Source organism: Opisthocomus hoazin, chromosome 16 (assembly GCF_030867145.1).
Source record: "Opisthocomus hoazin isolate bOpiHoa1 chromosome 16, bOpiHoa1.hap1, whole genome shotgun sequence".
NCBI classification, from domain to species: Eukaryota; Metazoa; Chordata; class Aves; order Opisthocomiformes; family Opisthocomidae; genus Opisthocomus; species Opisthocomus hoazin.
Window position 1 is genome coordinate 19381041 of NC_134429.1, and position 22505 is coordinate 19403545.

At 43.8% G+C, this 22505-nt stretch overlaps 1 protein-coding gene across 1 annotated transcript in view; it reads right to left on the minus strand.

Annotated features, from left to right (window-relative positions):
• SSU72 (SSU72 homolog, RNA polymerase II CTD phosphatase) overlaps positions 1-14735 on the minus strand; it is a 29621-nt gene extending 14886 nt beyond the window's left edge. Inside the window, exons 1-2 of the mRNA XM_075437124.1 lie at positions 14551-14735; positions 7259-7402 (exon numbers count right to left, since the gene is read on the minus strand). Of these exons, the coding sequence (XP_075293239.1) occupies positions 7259-7402; positions 14551-14630 (224 nt within the window). The 5' untranslated portion in view covers positions 14631-14735. The remainder of the gene's footprint in view (positions 1-7258; positions 7403-14550) is intronic.
• Positions 14736-22505: the final 7770 nt, after the last annotated feature.

Sequence of the window (22505 nt, forward strand, 5' to 3'; positions counted from 1 at the left end):
CAAAGCCCGCGCTAAGAAGTTAGCTATGCAAAGAGCAAACATGAACGCCTTGCTGCGTTTATGGCTAACTCTACTTGTGAAAGCTTCCTCTGCTGTATCGCAAGCAACACAGCCAATGCATTATGGCCTGCTAATGCAGCAAAACATATTTCAGCCACGCTAATTGCGCGCAGCACATTCCGGAGGCCGGCAGATGGCAGGGACATGTTTTGGCTACACAGTCCAGCAGCCTTATTTTTAACATCCATCCAGATGTGTGAAGTCTCAGGTCCAAGTGTCACCTTTACTTCCAAGAACACCCTTTTAAAGGCAAAGATTCAAACGTGTGCTTTCATTCAGAGTTCATACGTTATGACTCAAACAGTCAATGAAATCACTCAAATTCAAAATGGATTTTACAATAGTTATCAGCCTAAGACAGGATGCTTCAGTCAGAATTCTTTAAAGCACCTGTTCAGGACTCACCTTGGTTAAGGAAATAAACCTTCCAAAGACTACCTAGAAGACAGACAGGATGGCAGAGGATGTTATATATGCTGAAAAGCATTTAATATTAGACTGGAGTCTGTAGTTTCTACCATGTCACAGAAGTTCAAAGACAGGGGAAATATTTAAATAATACGTCATATATTTTTTAATGATTTTAAACATTTCCTTTTTAATGTGAATTAAACCAAGATTAACGGCAGTCTAATCAGAAGCCAAACTAAAGAGTACTGACAACTGCTGCCTTTGAAAGGCCTGAAATTTTGTGAAGTGTTTTAGTCTTATGATCCTCCATGGAGAAAAAGGGATTGAAATGCAGCTTATGGCTAGAAGCATATAGATTTGCAGAAATGTGCCTCTTAGAAGATTGTTCAAATCTACTTCAAACACTGCTTTCCATCCTCATCCCTTCCCTCGAATTCTAGGCATAATAAAGCACTTTGAAAGACACGTTAAGAAAGAAAATGTGACTTGTGCTGCACTGCATTCAAAAGCTTTGCCACTGACAAGCAGCAAGCCATGGTTTCAACTATTTTTAGCTTTTGAGGTCAGGCTTCAAAAAAATGCCAAAAAAACAAAAAACCCCCAACCCAACAAAACCCAAAACTCCTAAACCTAAAATAAAACATTCTAAAGTGGTTTAGAGAGATACAGAAACTACTCCCCTTACCACTGAACGACAGCTCAGAACAGAAGCTGACAACTGTTTATCAGTTCAGACTCCATGAAGAAAACCAAATGAAAACTTCAGATAAATAAATGTGTGAAGAGCTTACCTGAATTGGAATTTAATTGTTACTCCTCAAGATGGAGCTACATGGCCCAAAAAGGAGGCTGCCGATGCTCTGCGGATCTCACTAGGCCTGCTGTGCACCCATGCAGTGGTGACTGTCCCCATTAAGCAACTCAAGGCTGCTTTGTCCAGCCTCCAGTGAAGTGGCCTAACATGAATGCTCCATGTCTTAGTTCATCGATCCACAAACATGAGCAATTGCTACTCAAGTATTACGGATCCTACAGCTTTGTTACAGGTGGCAGAAGTTTCTGCAACAAACAAACAGTATTCAGAAGAAACTGGGGAAGGGGTTTAGAGTAAGATATTCCTGTCGCTGTCAACTTTTCTTCCAACAGCTTTTCTCCATCAATGCCTGCAGAGTCACCAGCTGAGGCCATGAATCATTTGGGTATCAGTATCATATGCCACATGCTGGAAGTGGGAAACCACAACTAAGCAGCAAGATCCAAGATCTTGTTCAGTACTACACCCCTCTCAAGAAAACCAAAGTCCAAGCCCAATGGAAGGAAGGTCCTGCATAACCAAAAAAAGTAAGAGATCTGAAGCACAGACAAAAAAATCTGGTTTATACTCTAGATGAACTATATCAGAAACTGAAGTCCTGGTTATCTGTTCCCTTACTTACCAGTCTAAGAAAACAGAATAAAGCCACTACTTACTAACTGGCTTCTCCACATCAGTCTTCTCCAATGTTAAGATACATTAGAGCAAACTGATCAGTTCAATCAGAATTCTCGAGCACCTAACCACACAAACCCAGCAATTCTAAATGACTCAGACCAAGGCTGTAACAAACAGACACTACTATCCTCAGAATATATGCTAAACCTAAGTGGGAAAAGCTGGTAGGTGTAATCCCAGACTAGCTGCATACTTACAGAATTCTAGTTTATTAGGAGGTGTGTTATCACAATTCCTTTTCAGGTTTAGTCCCCAATTTAAAAATATTCATCTCTTACTGACTCCACCCTTCAAACTGAATAAAGACTGACCTCCTACTGACCTGTAAGACAGCCTGACCTTGGTCCTACAACTAATTCTATTTCTTGCCTTGAGCAGAACCCAGCAACACACTCGTACTACAACGGGTATGAAGTATTGCAGCAGTTAGCTTATCAATTCTGTGGCTGATCCCAAGTAACTTTCTACTACAGTTGAGAGACGCTGCACAAGAAACTGATTCCTTTCTTCCAGCACTAGTGTTAAGGGAGAGCAGAGGAAACCTTCAGGAAAAGATGACTATTCATACTCAAATTGTACTGTCCCATGAAGCTAAGCTTGACTCCAAGACAGGAAATGCAGGTTTTCTGCAAGAAAAGCCTAACTGCAGTGATGTCTAAGACTTCAGCACTAAAGGATCCTCCTTCTTCATCACCACCATATAAAGACAGAAAAAATATTCCTCAATATAGCCTCACTGCTTCTGGATGCCCCCCCTTCTCAGCTAGTCCAAACCCCCTTTGTGTTAATTACTCTTCACAGGCACAGGAGATGGTGTCTCAAGTGGGACTGAAAAGCTCTGGAAAAGGCACAGAATTTTTCTCCTACACAGTTCTACAGTGAAGCCAATTTAGTTCAACAACATACTGCTGTTGGCCTTCCTCATCTTCTGTAGGGAAAGTTTCGTTCATCTAGACCCTGTGAAGATCTTGCGCATGCCAGAACCTTCTTCAGACGACTTCTTTCCCTTCAACTCCAGAACTACTATACATAGTTCCTCAAGCCTATGTTTACTCCAAAGCACCCACACTTTCCTCTACTGATGTTCTACCACAATGCATTCTACCAGCTAATAGCACGCAGGCAGATGGAAGATGGGACATAAACCAGGGTTAAGTGTCAGCTATGGGGAGACCATAATGCTATGAATATTTACGGGCAAAATGGTCTGTATAAGGCAGAAGACACTGTTTCCACTTGTTCTGAATGTGAAGGGTACTACTAAAAAAAAAAAAAAAAACCACCAAAACCACAAAACACAAAAAAACACCCACCCCAACAACCACCACACATCAGCAATAGCTCAAAAAGTACCACATGGCCATCCAGCTTAAATATGAAGTTCACAGAGGAAAAAAAAAAAGATCCCAACCACCTAGATCATCCCTACTATTTTTTTTTTTTTTGACAGAAAAGAATCCTTACATCTGAGTGAGATGCACCAAGCCCGTTTTTCTTCTTCATTTCTAAAACATTTTTCTCTCTACCCGAATCATATCTTTAGTAACTTCTCGAGGACGTGTTCTGGCTACCTGCCCCCCCCTTTTGTATTGTCATGTAACTACGGAGCTTAAGTGGAATCCTACCTACAGCTAGAAAGCAGGTCAAATTAAAAGACGAAGTGAAAAAAAAAATAAGTAGGAAACAGAGTGGTAGGCCAAGGTTGCAAAGTAGAGGCAGGCTGCCTCAAAATCGTAGTAAAAAACCCCTTATCTATGGAAATCATCAGGTATCTTCCACCTGAGGGTCACAGATACATCAGTGCTGAGAAAGGTAAAGACAGAATCAATCCAGTCCTGGAGTCAGTTAATATCGATGAAGGACCCAGGAGCTACAGCTGCAGAATTTCAGTCAAATTTTCCTGGGGCATAAAAGCAACTGCTGTTGTAGGTTTAAATTGGCATTTAAAGAGTTTCATCCTTGACTAGTTTTTGCGTTCACTTGAAGGCATGGCTCAGTTTTCCGCTGTTTTTGTTTCATCTTTACAGTCACCATCATATAATTGGAACCAAGTCCTTAAACCCCTGCACACAGCTGTAGGGGGCAAGTAATCACAGTGGCCTACCTTTGAGAGGTCGTTACACATGCAAACACAGCAAGGCAGTGTATCTACACTACGCATGCATAGCCTCACAGAGGTATCACAGACATTGGTCATGCCTCCTACAGATTAGCAGTACGCTCCTCCACTGTTCTCCTAGGAATGATAGGGTAGTATTTTAAAATGCAACCAAAAGCCACATTCAGAACAGCCTTTAAATAGTTTTGTCACAGCCTTCTATTAGGACTCGGGGAATTTAAATGCAATATTCTAAAAATGCAATAGTAGATGTGGATACTTGTGTTAACTATAAGGTTTTACTACCACATCTTCGTGAAGTACTTCCATTTTAGATATACTGTAACCACCCACTCAACTGAATCTGTATGCCTGGCTCCATTAATCCCTTACTCATGTGCTTCTGAAATTCAACACATGCCTTCAAGATATGTGAGCTTGTGCTCTGTATTTCACTAATTAACCTCAAGGAAGGTGCTTTTAGTCTCTGCAGCGTGGGTTTTTGATACTTATACCTCCTTTCCACAAGTGAATATGAGAGTTCCAATGGCTCTTTTCACTCTAACCTACTTTTAACCTTACTCTGACTGATGTGCAGACACTGCAGCAGCTCATTTCTGTCTGAGACTACTGCTTTCTGAAAGAGGCGTCATTCACTTGGCTGGCCAACAGAGAACATTCCAAGTCCCTTACAGCCACAATTTCACTGAGTATCTTGTGTCCATAACGCTCTGGACCCCTGCTGGCATACAGAACTGGAGGAAGGACATCACTCCTAAGCCAGGCAGTACTGAATGCTGAGCGCTCAAAAGCTTCGGGTGTCCCATCACTGGAATATGGAACAAGCAGACAGCTGTCACCAAGACACACCATTCCAAACCACATGGAAAGGCTACTGGTGACAGTCATCTCTGCTTCCCTGATGAAAGCAAAGCTGAGGAACTGAACAAGCAGCTAAATCATATGAAGAACCACACCTTCTTTTGTTTTCCCATAGAGGTTACACCCAAAGCCCATCAGCAGAGCAGGCCCTCCCATCCTTCAGCAGGTAATGTCTGCATGTCCATCCTCTTTATGAAGCAATGCTCGCCCCAAAAAACTGAGAGTCCACATGACCCTGGTTCACAAAAAAGCACCCATGACTCCAACAAGAGTAGGCTGGGCTTTTGATTACTATAAGCCTTTACCATCAAAACCTATTTCTGGAAATTGAGTTGTTTTCTGCACTGACTGTCTTCACTGCAAAAATCTTAACTTGTAATACCTGAGAATCAAAAATGCAAAGATGTAGAGGCAATTGTTCTTGCCCTATTTCCCTTCCAATGGCTATTGTTTAAACTTGCTTTCTTTTATCTTGAGAAAAGGTTTAACTAACACTGCAAATACTTTTGGGTAACACAGCAACCATCTCCAGCATGGAGCAGAACCAAAATTGTAACTCCAAAACATGCTGAATGTGGGGGACTAGGTAGGCTTTCTGTTGGTTTTATGTTAAAGCACTGCCATATTCAGTACAGCAGCAATGAAGAATGCAACAAGGAAATCGCAAGTCGTTAGTGCTTCTTAAAATTATTTCCCAAGTAATTTTCTTTTGAAGCAATTCTTTTGTAATCCAGGTATGGCATGCCTTGTTAAGATGGGTTTGCAAGATTTTCCTTTTCTCTACAGGCAGACCTCCAGCACATCACACGTGTGATTCATCAAGACTATACCCTACACTTCGAATATTTTTTTATTTTTTTTCTCCCCCCAAAGAGAGGACCTCTAACTAGGTATTAGGAATCCTTGTAAAGGATACAGTTTGTGTGGAACACCAGGCAGAAAGGTATTCCAGTGTTTAATCAGTTCTCACTGTGCTCTATAGCTTTAATCAAACAACCCAGCCCTTCTTCGCAGAAGTCTTTCAAAGCCCAATGCAAAAGAAGCTGCCACTCTTTGGGTGTCTCGGAGCTCAAATTTACTATTTCTGGTCAGCAAATACAACAAAGAATTTGCTGTGCAGTAGTAAGCCATAGTATAATCTGTGCTACCAAAGAACTGTAGAGCTATCTTTCCAAAGGTTATTGAGTTTGCCGACTCCTTGGGTAACAGCTTGAGCTAGTTTCTACTGTGTTCCATGTTTTCTAGTCTCTGACAATCTGTTTAGTCTTATTCCATTTTTTTCAAAAAGATGCAAGAAAACTGGGCTGTTTGAGTACAATTAAGATATCCAAACCACGTGAACATTCCTGTTGAATCTTCAGATGGCCATATCCAAGATTTTAGGAAAAAATCTTATTCCACTAAAAAGTGCAAAGACTGCTCCATTAAATTATCAAGATTCATTTCTGCGATACTTTACTCTACGGGGTCCTCTATCTTTTAAGTAGAAATTTAGCAAATACTGAATCCCTCATTTAAGGTAAGTGTTCTCTTTCACATTTAACATTAAAAAATAAAAATTAGATCCCTTGTTAGGAAAAGAATATCTAGAATGAGTGCCCTGATTTTGTAGGTTTGTGGGTTTTCTTAAAAACAAATGAAAAATCAACTTTAAATACAGATGTTCTAAAATCATGCATTTTGACATTAGTCATGGTTTTAAGTAGTGTGCACAACCTTGATCACCTCTGCTCTCCAGGATTAAATATGTTACTGGTCTCTCTTATGTCCATTTTCTATCATATACTACAGGGTTTTATTCCTCCGCCCACCCCCTCACCCCCCGGTGCACAGATCAAATCATGTCTCGAGAAGTTCTCAGTGAGAAGGGTGAACTCTTTAATGAAAGGTATCCTCTCTCCCAGAGAAAGTATACTGTAAACCTTACCTGTCCGTTTGAGCTAAATACAACATTAATGTTGAGGCGGCCGCTCTCCACATATCCATTATCAGGACAGTGTTTGCACTGAGAAAGCATGTCCCACAGTGCAGTGGTGGTAATGGACAATCTGTGATAGTATTAATGTGCTTTCATTCAAGAGCTAAACATGTTAACACACTACAGAATAACATTTTGAATGCGTGCATTGTAACTCAATAGCAATTTACAAGGGAGCATTAGAGGCCCATTGTAAAAAAATCCTATAAACTTAAAACATTTTAAGTTCGCCATTCAAGCAACTATATATTCCTAATGCATAATGCCAAATAAAGAATTACACCTTTCAAGGATGAACCATATTGGATTTTTTAAAAAGGCCATGCCACAGGGATACAGTTCTTTGTCTTTCCTAAGCAGATCATTGTACATCTGATCATATGTTGTTTTGAAATCATAAACGTTCGGCTTGTCCGGTGCTGGTCCTGGCAGTTTCACATGAGTCCCTGTTCCAAAGGATCGGACACTGAATCCTCGTTTGCTGAAAGACAGAAGGGAAGGGGGAGGGGGAAAAGGCAATTAGACTGGATGGACTTTAAACACCAAAGTGCTGAAGAACACATACTGAATTTTAAAAACACCTCTTAGCAATCAGCCAAATCACAACCAAACAGTTGGGCAATCTTATCAAGTAAATCGCCAACCACAGCCAACGTGCATATTTCCTCGCAGTTACAATCGAAACTCACACACCATTTCTAAAGGAGCGCCTACATTTCATATGAAATGGTCTTAGCATTATGGTACGTAGAGCTTTGTGTATCTTTTGTGCTTTCAGGCATCTGGGGTCTGCAACATGCATGTGTTCTGTATTCACTCTTGGACAACACGGTATAGGCACAGACATTTTTGTCTTGATATAATAAAGAAAGTAACAATGCCAACTGATCAATACTTAAATATTCTTCTAAAGTTGCTGGGCTAACTACATTATTCCCCTCACTATGGTGCCAAAACTACCTCTTGTGCAATTTAGCTAGCCTAGTACAAACATTTGTGTGCCTGGCACTTTTCTCCAGTGGACTGAAAAGCATACTGTGTAATTACCTTTACAGAAGTGGGGCAGATACTCTGCTGGCTGCTACCTGAAACTCTTCGGTAAGCCAGGGATAGTTTCATTCCTTTCTCATGAATAACTACTTGTTTAATAATTATAATTAAAAAAAAAAAAAGGCAGGAACCTGCTTGTCTTCAGGGGTAATGCCAAAATGTTCTTTCTGATTAACCTAAATACACCTACTCGAACCTCAACAAGCCCTTCAGTAGTACTAAGAAACATTACAATATGTTTGTCGAATAACAAGACCGAAGAGAGATTGTTTTCTGGTGGTCTAATGGACAAAGTTACATGGTAAAATACTGTCACTCCTGTCCAGAATGCTGTAATATTTGGCTTAATAATGACAATCTAACTTCTGAAACAGGCCAAGACGACGGCTTCATCTCATTTTTCTTTAAGGACCTACCCTTTCAAGTTCATTTATCAGGGACCACAAAGAGAGAACAGTGGGAAAACAAAAAGCAAGCAAAAAACCCAGTGCACCCCCTCTCACCCTCCCCAAAAAAAGTTTTAGAGTCTTCCGAAAAGAGCAAACAGGAGTCTGGGAACCAGTGCGAGAGTCCAAAGTATGCATTCTGAGCAACAGACAAGTCACACCTTGACTCCTTGGTCTTCACGTACAAGATAGCAAGGAAATTCAGTAGAAGGCACACCAAACTGTATGTCTGCCTTCAAGCGGTGTCTTCAAAGTGATCCAAAAAAGCTCCTACACAGAGACTGTGATCAAGCTTTGCCCCAAGCTCAAACACTGCCATGCAACTATCAAGCGTTACTTCCTCTGATTTGTCCTACTGGAACACAGCCCCTCCTTTCTCTTTTCTTGCTTCACTACACTTTTTTCCCACCATCTATTTACAGGTTCCTATTATTGTAAACAGACAGGATACATGATGAATTTGTCTTTCTGCAGGACTAATGACTGAAAACTGATACACATAGAAAAAAGTGCAATTCTTTCTCCCTCCCAGCCCTCCACCACATTAACAGTGACCCATAACTGCACCAGTTATATTTTGTTTATTCTCCCTGCAATACTTCCAGACCCGAGTTTTTATTCTACTGCTTCTACTAGACATGAAAAGAGCCACAACACGTACAGAAGAAACTGCAGTGCTAAAATATTGATGTTTCAAATTCATCCTTTTTCCAGGTGTCTCACCCGTCTCAGCTATTTTTGCTAAGAATTTTAATACCAGCTAACTGAGAAATAATGGACTTGGGCACCTTGCACTGTCTGCCTTCTTTTTTTCTCTCCCACATTACTGCAAAGAGGTAACATTACAATGGAAAAGTATTTTCTTCTGTGCTTTCCTCCTAACTTCTGATTTTTCCTTTAATATTATTCTTTGCAATACATCTGCTTGCATCACACATTCAGAAGCCCATCTCCAACTGTTGGAAATGTCCTTGAAGTTTGCATGACTGAAGTTCCACACATCAAAAATTTGTGCCTCTAATGCACATGACCCATTGAAAATTACTCTCCTGAATAGCCAGAATATTAATTTTGCACATGGAGTTTCATGCTTTGACACTAACAGTTGCCAGGGTACAGCTTTTACACTATTTATCATAGAATTATCTGGGTCGGAAGGGACCTTAAAAATCATCTAGTTCCAACCCCCCTGCCATAGGCAGGAACACCACTATTTATGCGCCAGGTGTACTATTATGAAATATTCTGAAAATGTTTCAACACATTTCTTGGAACAACTGAGGGGTGGGAGAGAGGGAAGAATGCCTGCGCAGAACCATTATTCCACAGAGCCTGCTTTTATTAAGCAGCTGGACAAACCTAGTTTAGTGAGTCATCAAGTATCTGTTGTACTGGGGCACAGCCCTTTAACAATGAACATTTTCTACAAGACAGCTACCTGGAAGATGGACAATAATGAACTTCACCTTTACCATGAACAGTAAAGGGTCAGATATACTAATAAACTATCCTAGCACTGATTTCTGAAAATGTGAAGCTTCAACATTAGTAGACCTGTAAACACTGTGAAATTTCAGGAAGCTGTTTCTATTAATAGTACTAAGACCAATATGCATAAACAATCAATATACTAAATACCAGTATAAGCCAGTATAGAAACCTCTTTTTCAGCAAGTGCACTCACCTCAGTTGAACTCCAAAGCTTGTTACAACGAGATCACATGCACTACTCATGTGCCCATGAGTTTGCAGACTTAACTGCAGAACCTGAAACAGCCATTGCATTTCCCTCCAAAGACTCTCAGAGCTCACTGCAAATACTACTTCTCATCTGGGACCCAACTGCTGCTGAAAGCAGAGATCAACACGGGACTACACTAACGAAGCACTAACACTTGGCAGAGTTGTCACCACTCAGTTTCAGGCACTGAGAGGAGAAATAACATCAATCCATGCAGACCGAGACATGAACTTTTATCCACACATTTCTTCCATGTCCTTGTTATTTTGGGATCTCACAACATGCTTATTATATTAAGATATTTTCAGCTTACTGTACAGCTGTAATAGTACAGCTTCTCTTCTTACAATGGCCAGTAGTAAGTGTCACTACTTATTAAAGCAAATGCAGTAAATCCTGCAGTACCATTGCAGCTGGAAGTGGTGAAGATTTCCAGGGGACCAGTCACTAACTCTGACACATCCCCTTCCACAACATGTAGTCAGAAAATAATTAGCACCAGTGCCTTCTTAGGAGACTACTTTGAAAATGTCTTACGCCATTCAACCAACATAAAAAACAATCACCCCACCATGGGCACCAAAAAAAGAAAAGCCAAGCCCAAAACATGCTACCCCACCCCAAACGCCACACTGTTAAACAGCAGGAGCACAAGCATTGCTAACTAATTTTGGTTATGAAATCTTTAAAACATTAACAACTTTGTAATTCGCATTATCAGTGATAAGCTGTCAAATGAAAGCGCTTTAATATAAAAATGTTAAAATATTTCCTTCTTCTTGAGGGTTTATTAATACAATTTAAGATTTCTCCAATTGAGCAATATAAATCTCAATAACTCAGCACATTTAGCTGCTGACAGATAATGCCAGTAGAGAAGCTGTGACTAGCAACTTCTGCTAACTGGAAGGGTGCAACTTCAGTTCTCTTACATGGTCAACACTGACCTACAAATCGTAACATCAATACAACACTGAAGTTTCAGCTACCAGAGTTTCAGTATTTAAATCTGTTTACTGCCACTAAGATATCTCATATTGACACTCCTAATTTTTTAACACACTTAGTTTCCTAAAACACAGGACATATATGTGGCTTCAGAACCTATCAGTTTCTTAGAAGTTTTCCTTATCGGTAGTAACACAGAGTCCCTGAACTCAGAAGACTGAGATAGGATATCTACACCTTAAGAGCCTGAAAATACAGAGTTACCAGAGCACCTCCTATACACTGCGAGAGTCTGAAACGGTAACTTCCTTTTAAAGGCTACTGTGTACTACCAAATAAATGTGCACAAATGAAAATGGTGAAGTTGCTGAATAATAAAGTTTGGTAATAAGAGAAGTGTTACCCTTCCACCTTCCTCTTCTATGTTTGAAGGAGAACCATGGCCTAAGTCTGCATACTCTATGGCAAAAAAATAAGACCTACATACAAATTATATTTGTAAAAGCAAGAAATGTAGGATAAGATTTGACCTAGGGACTGGTTGCAGATGGACATCCTGTTTGACAGCTTTTAAGGACAGTTTATGGCTTTCTGCATAGTCCTTACCCCTCTTCCTCTCTTCCCTTTGCTTTAAGGTCTCAACATAACCCTGCAGGGATGGTAACTATTCTATTCACAAACTTCAAAAGACCTTCAGTCTGACTTCTGCTGGAAGATTAGAACAGAATGTTTAAAACCTCCTTAGTCAGAAAATATGAAAGCACACTACAAAGCAAATGGAAAATCACTGAACCAAGGTAACAGCAGAAACTGATAGATTGATTATTCGGATACAAAAAACATCTAATGCAGACATTTGTTTTCCAGAGGTGCAAGTGGCTGCACAGAGATATCAAGTACAGCAAGGATGAAATTCAGGTTGGCGAGTGAGACTCATTGCAAACCCTTTTGGAATGAACGAACCACTGCAATCTAAAAAGGCCAAAAAAAAAAAGAAAGTAACTCTTCTTATCTAGTATGTTAAGTTTAATGAAAGAAAAACAAATGCCAAGAAACACCACCACCCCCCAAACTGCTGAAGCGTGGGAAGAAAGAATGTATTAACCTTCGGTTTTCTGAGTCCAAAAGAGAACACCATGATGTTATAAAATGCAAGCACATTATGAAGTTAAATCAAGCCTGTTTAAACCACTTCATAATTTCACGCATTAAAAAGGATAAACTAGCAAGAAGAAACATAAAGACAAGAAGTGACTGACTGCAGATACTTCCAACAAAAGCCTACCAGGTAAATCGAACATTTCACCCAGATGTTGTATGTAGAGGGCTAAATTATGTTTTACAAATGCATCAGAAGTTAAAATTCAGACACTTCTGCAAGATTATTTTTGCTTTAAAAGGAAGTAGCATACAATTAAGATCAAGTTTTAGCAGGCACTAGGTAGGCCTAACTTTTGGAAAGTAAATTAAGCTTGCCTTATTTTATGTCTGACAGATATTTTCCTCTAAGTTGAAGAATGGAATAAGCACAGTTACTGATACAAATTCTACATGAAAAATTTGGCTTAACTAAAACCCGTAACCACTACAGCACTGCACAGACTAGAGAAGTTAACTCTGAAACCCGACTTGCAGCATTACAAAAATCTTAAAGATTCATCAAATAGGAGACAAACACTTGAACAAAAATTTTAATACGTTTCCTAGCATAAATATTTTCAAAAAAAAGCCTGAAGTACTTATGCAAGATCTTAGGCTACACATTACAAAGCACTGTTGATGAATGTTCATTAAGATGTTCAACGTTGAAGGCTGGACTCCAGACTTTGTGTTCAAAGTCACCCGCAGTTCTGTAGAACTTGCATCCTTTAAAGTCTTGCAATCCCTTAACAAAACACCTTGAAGTTTCATAATACCTCAACTTCTTCCCAACTCTTCTTCCTCTTTTAATCATGTGTTCTTTCAAACTGTAGTGCAACATGCAGCAAGACACTACTCTGAACTGGTAAAGCAGACTGGCTTTGAGCCAATGCAGACATTTTCCTGAAGTTTACCAGCAAACGAACACCCTCACTGCATGGGCTAGTTATTTCTTCAGAACAGCATCAGCAGTTCATCTCTATTTTATCACTTGTGCTATTCTTGCCGTAATTACATAGGATGTTGCTGAAAATAAACATTTTCCAAATACATACATTTTGTTAATTTTTAATTAAAATTTTAAGGGAGAAGAGACTTGTGAAAAACATTTCCCTGCCACGACTGCCAGCATAACATCAGTCACACCGGAAGTGATTTATTTCTTCTACAAAAACAGTGAGGAAGAAAAAGGCTAGACCTTAGAAGTAAATTTAACTTTGTCCTTAGTACTCTGGTTTCAAATAAAACTCAGCTCCAGTACTATGAGCAGAAAAAAAACAAAGAATAGCACCCTTCCCCCCACCAGCAGCTACCGGTAACATCATGTTTCCATAGAACTGTCACAGGTAACATCTGATACCAAGTTTAAGCACTAACAGCACATCCTACGCTGCTCACAGTAAGATGGCTGCCAGACCAGATGCTTCCATGACTTACTCAAGTCTGTTGTTTTTATTTAAATGTGACACACAATTTACACATAGTTGTTTAGCTTACTGTGCTAGGAATATGTGTATTTTAATGCGAATGTTACTTTGCATAACAACAACAAAAAAAAAACCCTTTATCATGTTCCTGCAGTGCACAGGGGAGGTTTAGGAACATGAATTCAGGCAGATCCGGTCTCTCCTGTCCATCAGTCCGTCCCAGTCTCCCACCTCCCCTTCTGAACTCAGCCAAGCTGAAAAAACCTGCAGTGCTAAATAGATGAACCCTCATAATCTCAATGACATTTAACATTCCGAATCAAATACTTGGTCCAGTTTTCCTGCAACAGGAAAAGGTTCCCTTTCAGTGCATAGAGCAGTTCCAGTCTTCTGGGGCATTAAAGTGCAAAAAAAAGAAAAAAAAAAAACAAACAAGAACAGAGGGAGAAGAGGAGCGTTTAAGTTTTCCGCTGCCAAGGCACGGGAGCTGTTCTGCGCCGGTCGAACTCGCCAGCTCGTGTTTCGCAGCGCTGGATCCCGAGGTCCGCCAGGACGGGGGAGCAGGCCCCACCGCCCCGGCGAGCCCCGCCCGGAGCAGGGTGCGGAGGAGCCGGGCTGCGAGCAGGCCGCAGCTCCCAGGCCCGCGGGCCTAGCAGGGTGAGGCGCGGGCCCCGAGCCCGGCCTCGGACCGCCCCGCCGCCCTGACAGCCCGCCCGAGCCCGGCGCCAGGGCAGGCAAGGCAGACAGGCTCCGCGCTAGGGCGGCCGAGGAAGCGGCCCCGCTGCGGCCCGGAGGCCGGGCGGCCGCCAGGGCCGAGACCGCAGCGGCGGGGCCCGGCGGCCGGAGGAAGGCAGGGGGTCGGGCGGGCCCCGGTTACCTGAGGATGTTGTGCGCCTCCATGCTGCGGTTCTGGTTGCTGGAGCACACCACGGCCACGCGGAGCGGCGAGGAAGGCATGGCGGCGCAGGGAAGAGCCCGGCTCCCTCCCCGCGGCTCCCCAACCCTCTCGGCCCCGGCCGCGACGCGCACAAAATGGCGGCGGGAGCGCGGCGGCGGGCGGTGCCGGGACGTGTCACCAGGGCCGCGCCGCCCCGCCGCGGCCAACCGCCGAGCCGGCGTCAGGGGGCGGGGGTCGCCGCCCACCCCGGAGAGCGAGGCGGGGCGGGAGCGGGGCCGCGCCGGGGGGCGGCCCCCGCCTGCGCTCGGCACTGGCCCGCTCTGCCGCGCCGCGGAACCGGCGGGCAGGACCTCCGGTATCAGGCCGGCAGCGGTCGACAGGCCCCGGGTTGTCGAGGGAGGTTCTCGTCCCCCTCTGCTCTGCTCTAGTGAGGCCCCGTCTGCAGTGCTGTGTCCAGTGCTGGGCTCCCCAGTTGAAGAAAGATGAGGAGCTACCGGAGAGAGTCCAGCGGAGGGCTACGAGGATGGTGAGGGGACTGGAGCATCTCTCCTGCGAGGAGAGGCTGAGGGAGCTGGGCTTGTTCAGCCTGGAGAAGAGAAGGCTGAGAGGGGACCTTAGAAATGCCTCTAAATATCTGCAGGGTGGGTGTCAGGAGGACGGGGCCAGACTCTGTTCAGTGGTGCCCAGCGACAGGACAAGGGGCAACGGGCACAAACTGAAGCAGAGGAAGCTCCAGCTGAACATGAGGAAGAACTTCTTCCCTCTGAGGGTGACGGAGCCCTGGCCCAGGCTGCCCAGGGAGGCTGTGGAGTCTCCTTCTCTGGAGGTATTCCAGACCCGCCTGGACGCAGTCCTGTGCAGCCTGCTCTGGGTGACCCTGCTTGGGCAGGGGGTTGGACTGGGTGACCCACAGAGGGCCCTGCCAGCCCCGAACATTCTGTGATTCTGTGTGATTCTGTGTTGTTCTCAACGAGAGCCGCTGCGCAAGGGCTCGGGTGTTTAGAAGGGAAAACGGGTCACTTGGTGTGAATTGGCAAATCTTGCTGCCTGCTTAAACTGCAAACACCGCCTAACTCGCCAGCCGCTTGCCAGGAGGGAAAGGCCACCAGAAGAGTCACGGCACCGTTTATTTCCTCCCATCCAGCCGTGCTTCCCGGTGTTCTAAGCGGAGCAAGGGGCTGGACACAGGTCTGCTGCTGGCCCCACTGCTGATCCTCCCGGACAGCCCGCCGTTCGCACGCAGCCTCCTGCCCCAGAATGGTAGCACGCTGTCCTGACCGACTGCTCGGCCATCAGGTGCCTTCCTCCAGTGCAGGTCCAGCTTCGGGGACAACCGTGAGGCGCAGAAAGGCACCTGAAGGAAACCGGCCGAGGGCTAGCACAAATCAGGGAGCAGCTGCGAGAAAAGGTCCGGCTTTCCTATTAATCACCATTAAATGCTGTGGATTTGTACTACTCTGCTGTAAACAAGGACACACGTACAGCGTTTTGCTGGATAAACATTCACATCCTCACGTAAATTAAGCATAACGTAGGGATGTAGAAAACCCCCGATGGCATACCCGACCGGGTTAGCGCTTTCACAGCTGACCGCGGCCTTGTGCTTCTACCGCGTAAGCAAGCGGCTCTTTCAGAGTCGAACGCAACAGCTACAAGATTCCAGCAGACACCAGCAGCGTCTCTATTTGGTACTCCTGTAGTTCTGAAGAGTCTCGGGCACACGTACCATTAGGTTTCACCTCCGTGTGCCAAACAGAGAGACAGAAATGTAATAATTTGCTGTGACCACAACAGGCGATGCGTTCTAATCAACCGCAGCTCCAAGTCTCCTAACGTAGCCGCTAAACAGCCCTGTCTCATTTTTCCAGGCAAATTTTCCAACATCCAGAAAGAAATTACTCCAAATTGACAATGTAAGGTCTTGGGCTTCCCCTTCTTCTTCCCTATTGCCATATTTCACACCCAGATAATTCCCATGTGCCTGGCAGTGTAAGCCACATCCTCCATTAGTCTGTTTTCAGCAGGATGTGGTTCAGGCAATCGCTTTTTCCCCGAAAAGCAGGGTGTTCTGGCCACTTGCCTTCTCAGCACTAGGTGGCAGCCAGAGGTTGCAGTGGGGCCACGGAGCTGGGCCGTGGACGGAAGGTCCTGGGAAGCGGCGTTTGGATGGAGAGCTGAAACAGCCCTACAAACAAATAAACTGGGTTTGACACCCTGGACCAGTCCCATCTCCGTGTCTGTGCCCAGAACACTCTGTGCTGAGGACTCTGCAGTGAAGATGAGGCAGACGTATGCTTTCTGTTATGTTTAATTGCGGAATTCTGCATTTTAGGAGTAAACTCTCATGCTTTTACTAAAAACTGTTCAAATAAGAATGGCCCAAACTAGGTGTTATTTCTGTACCTGCCGACAGGTAAAATGCACTGATTTCAGAATTGTTTTGCTCACCTACAGGTCAAAATGATCATGGCACTCCTTGCTCAGCCCAGACCAATTCCATTTTTCTCCGAGGCTTTCGTCATCTTTTCCCCTTTCCATATCATTGTGCTTTTCCACCTTGGTTTACTTGCACTGTTTCAGCAGACTCCAATACTCTCCAGTGCTCGAGAAATGAGACAGCAAGGAGAGATGAGAAACCAAAGCTTCAGCAGGACGTAGCGGTTTCCTCCTTCGTTCCAGCAAAGGTCCTTTTAGAGCAGTGAGAGGACATTAGCAGGTTGGTGAGGTGGAAGCTTATCTCTTGGAGTTTACAAGGCTATTTCTGCTGCTGGTGCAGAACACAAAGGAAACCAACTCCAGTTGGAATGTGCATGCGTGTGTTTTGTCCAAGCACAAAACTTGTCTGTTAAAATTTGACACCATGAGAACAGCCACATGCTCTAAGCACAAGTCTGGTCCATCTCGTCACAGGTCCTACCCTGGCAGTTCCAGGGCTGCGAGCGGAGCTGAGAAGCTGTTTGGTGCCACTGTGGTTAACATACCTGGGGGAAAGTGAATAGTGGTAACAAGAGAGATTGCATTAAGCAGACACCTGGTCCCCAGCTCCTGGCAATTCCAAAACATTGAAAGCGAAATAAAAAGAATGCTCATTACTAAAAATCTGCCATTGATGTTACTTTGTGCCAGATTTGGTTGCATTGGCCCTGAGCTGAATCACAGGCAGGACAAATTCTTGGAAATTACTTTTTATCATAGCCCTCTACCTCTATTTATCTGGTCTCAGACAGATAGAATGAATTTCTTATCAACCGCCTACTACAAACTGCGATCTGAGAGCAACTCTGTGACAAAATCAATTTGATATTAAAATGAGTGCAAGTTAAATGGATCCATCAAGATGCTAAGTGCTTCCTGCCACGGGAACAAGCATCTTACATTCTTGCTGAATTCAATATAGCCGTTGGACAATGAATATTTTACAGGATGAGGTTTTAAAAAGTACTTATGAAATTTGGAACTGTATTAAAATGGTGACTGGGGCCTCATCTTCTTTCTACCTTGGACCGAATACAAGATGAAACAACTAGTGGTGCAATTAAAAACTTTTTTATTATCATGTGGGAACAGCCGTTTAGACCCCCAGCCTGTTCTTAAGATAGTTGCTTATGCCATCACTCCACACCGACCTCAGCAACTCCAGGAGCTCTGGCCATGAAGTTGGATCAGTTTCGCTCTAGCTTGAGACGATTCATATCAGGAATGCACAGTCCACAGGGTGGGGACAGCATTAAAATTTAGATTCATCCATATCAGGTTGCAGCTGGTGTGGCCTCTGGGGTTACCCTTTTTGTGACACTGCACAATATCAGGAAGGGAAAGTTCTTATTATTCTGTAAGTTTCATCTTTAGGGGGATACTCATGTTAAATGCTTAACTTCAGGTATTCTGAATTCTCCCCCCCCCAAAAAAAAACTTTCCTGTGACCACCATTTTATATGAAACTTTTGCACCTCACTGTGATCTTCTGAATCATCACCCAAATTAGATTCCAAAAGCAGCCTAAGAGAGATGGTATGTCTACTGCTATGGTTGCCTACGGGCAGAGCACCATACGCATTAGCCCTCTTCTTCCACTCCTGTGTCAGCCATAGCCTTTGAGTTTAAAAGTGTCATCTCAGTCCCGCCTGGAGCAATTACATGGAGCTGCTGACAAGTGAAACAAATATAGTTACACTCTACCAAACCAGTGTCATGATTCTAGCAGGCCAAACAAATTGCCATCAGGACTGCAGGCAGCAGGTCAAGCTATTTGCCATGTATTCCTGTGACAGGAAATTTATAATATAATGGAAGCGTTATATACAAGGACTATTAAAGAAGATAGTACAGTTAACAGTTATTTAATTTTCATTCTAATTCTTTTCAGTATTTATTAGTTTACCATTCATTCAGTCTAAGACAGAACTGAGACTCCTACCCTTGTAAGCTTTATTATGTAAAATACATCATTAGAAAGTGGTCAGCAGAGAGATGAAACTCTGAAAGTACTTGGGAAGCTTAACTGAATGTGACTCCAGCTCTGTTTCAGGAAGGCAACGGAAGAGTGAGCGCTGAAGTAAAAACACAGGACTTAGGCCTCTAAAGAGAATGACAATAAAGAATTGTTATGAGATGGATAGGATCATACTATACTATAGGCAATACTGCCTGCAAATAAAACACAAATTCCTTAACAATACTGAGTGACTAAGATTAACGAGCAAAAATTAAATTGGAAAAATCCCTGCTTTTTCTACAAAAATGAAAAACCTTTATAAGAAAAGAATATCTGATAGGACATTTACAAATGAGCTTTTTCTTAAGATGCCCACAATTATTTCTAAAAACATTTCCAGAAACCTCGCTCCAAAGATGAAAGCTCCAGACGTACCTCTAATATTATTGTATGCTGGAATTAACAACTCAAAACACAAACCTTGCAAATGTGAGATTACCTAAGGCAGAAGAATTTAGGACATAAATATTCCAAAAGCAAGAACTAAAATAACCATCTCCTGCTGCATTTATCCCAGGAAAAATTTTATTGCACTAGAGCAGAAATCTGGGACACAAAGACCCAAGATAATTATACATTGGTCCCAGCATTCACATGCATCTGCTTGCTCTTAAAAAGTATCCCTACAGAAATAAGGTCCAGCAAAGGATATGTGGGCAAAATACCTCCACACTTATGTGGGGAAATGCAAAAATGACAAAATTTATAACCTGAAAATTCAGAGACAGCATGAATGAAGGAAGGAGAAGATAACAGGCCATAGGACAAAATAACCAGCTGAATATATATCAGGAATTTTTCTCATACACAACTAGTGCTCCAGAAGATAAACCATCTACAGGCATGTTTTCACGCAGATCTTGCAGCCACATTATAGAATAAAAGGAGATATGGGAAATAAGACAAATACTAATGACAGATAAAACCACACCAAAAATGGAACATGCAGGAGACAAAAAGGAGAATAGTATCTTAAAAAAAGCCCTGGTGCAGAGACCAGGAAACAAACATTATTCTTGGTGAAAAAGTATTCTATTGGTTTTGATGTCTGAAAAGCATAAATACAATCTATAGAGGGAGTTAGGAAATAAATATACAAGAAGAGACATTAGACACAAGAATAAAAAATAATGCCTTCTCAGAAGAGAAAAAAGACCTCATTGCAGCACCAGCTCTGGCCAGTCCCAAACACTAATGCCTCCCGTTCTCCCAAAGGGAGAGAGGTACAACGCCACATCCAGCCCACCGCCTCGCCGCTCCGGGCAACAAGAGGGCTCGGGAGCAACCGGGACCGCGGATCTGCGTCCCAGGCCCTACCTTCAGAGCAGAGCCGCTCCCCAGGGCCCCTCTCCGCCATCCCCTCCGACTGCCATCACTGCCCTCGTAACCAGCCTGCAGATTCTTCTCGCTCGTTGCTTGCAGTTTCTCCAAAGCCTTCCTCCTCTTGCTTACTTTGGCATGGCAGGAGCAAGAGAAATACAGGAGACAAGATCAGGACATCAAAGAAACAACTCTATTCCGCAGCCCAGGTGGATGTCTAGCGAGGCAGGACTCTCCCTGCCCAGGAACGGGTGCTTCTGCTCTCCTCAGTGCTTCCTAAACATATTTTCCGCCCTCCCATTAACACTTTTCTCACCTCTGTGCTTTCTGAGAAATTCTTTCCCCGCTATCACCTCAGCACTTCCAAAGAAAACCTTTTCCTTTCTCTCCCATGAGCACTTCCCACAAATGCCTTTCACCTCTTTCTCTTCAGTCCCTCCCAGCTAATTCTTCCCCCCCTCCCTTTCTGCTTTGCACGAAAGCCTTTTCCCTCCAGCGCATTCCACGGAAAGCCTTTCCCTGCTAGTCCCTCGACATTTCCCCACAAAACCTCTCCTCCCTCATGCATTCAGCGCTTCCCGACACCGTTTCCCTCTCCCTCCCCTCAGCACTTCCAGACGAGCTTTTTCCCGCCTTTTCCCGCCTTTCAGCCCCAGCTCACACAACTGCGCCTCCTGGTAAAACCTCTCCCCCTCTTCTCTTGCATTTCCCATTAAAAAACCCTTTCCTCGCTATTCCCTCGACTTTCCCCACAAAACCCTTCCCTCCCCTTCGCTGTTATGGCAGCGCGCTCCTCTCTCCTCAGCCCTTCCCACCTCACCTTGCCCTGCTGCATGCCAACGCAGCCCCGCGTCTCCCGCCAGAACGCGTCCCCTCTCTCCCCTCAGCGCTTCCCGCCAAAAGCCTTTCCCCCTTTCCTTCCTTTCCTGAGCGCCTGCCTCCCTCCCAGCAAAATGTTTTTTTCCTTCTTTTTTCTTCACTGCTCTTCGGCACAGCCCAGCCGTGTTTCCCCTGCTGCGCTCTCCACTGAAACCTGTCGGCCTCCCGCCTTGGCTCTCCCCTCGGCCATTGCTGCGGAACCCGCCCCGCTGGCTGCAGCGCCTGCTCCTCTGCTACTGCTTATTCCCAAAGGCACCCTGCAGATCGCCTGGTAGGTCTGGGATCCCTGGTAAGCGAATGAATTCTCTGAATGTGTATGTCTGCTTTCACAAAGGGCCGACGGGTCAATGCCCAGAGGTGTCCTCTGGAGAAGTCTTCACCAAAAGCCCTTCTGAGGGGTTTGCTTGGCACGCTGTGGAAATACTGTACTGCACCGTGCCATCATTTACACCTCGGCAAAGCAGGCTGAAAATACTGCCGGTGAATTTTAAATGATGAGCCAGACATTGTGATATGAACATTTCTGCATCAAAAACCACACTTTCAGGTGAAAACAAAACAAGGGGTTTGGGCAATTTTTTCCCAGATGAGACCAGACAATGCACAAAGACAGGAGATGTGGTGACCAGATTGGTGACGAAGCAATACCAGCCCAGGGGGTATTTGTTCAGGCTAGAACTGCAGAAGACCCCAGCCAAGCATGACTGCTGTAATTCCTAAACCTTGCAGAGGAATGTGACACAGCTAACTGCAATCTGCCACTTTTTCTCCTTCCAGCCCACTCTTTCTAGCCTTTCTTTTGGAACATACTGGCAAAATACAGCAGCAGCTTGCAGTCTTGGAAGACTACAACTCCAGGTCTCCATGGAAGCAAAATACCAGCTTTCACTTGCACCTCCAAATAAAGCCAAGCAGCCTTGCCTTTCATGTACCACAAAAAATATCATAATGGAATTAAGAGAGATTCTTTGCCTGAGGGACAGACTGTTTCCTCCAGAAGATTCAAAGTTGGGGTCAGGCTGAGCTCAAGCTGCTTACATTTAAGCAGCTGTTTTCCTCACATTTAGCACAGGGCAAGGAAAAAAAAGCTTGTTAACAAGCATATCACTCTCCATTTCAGCTCCTGCAGAAATGGATATGGCTTGATATTTGTACTAGAAATTCCCAGATAAACGCAGGACCATGTACCACCTAAGAGTATACCATACAGGTTTTTAATACCCAAGTACTCGTATAGTAA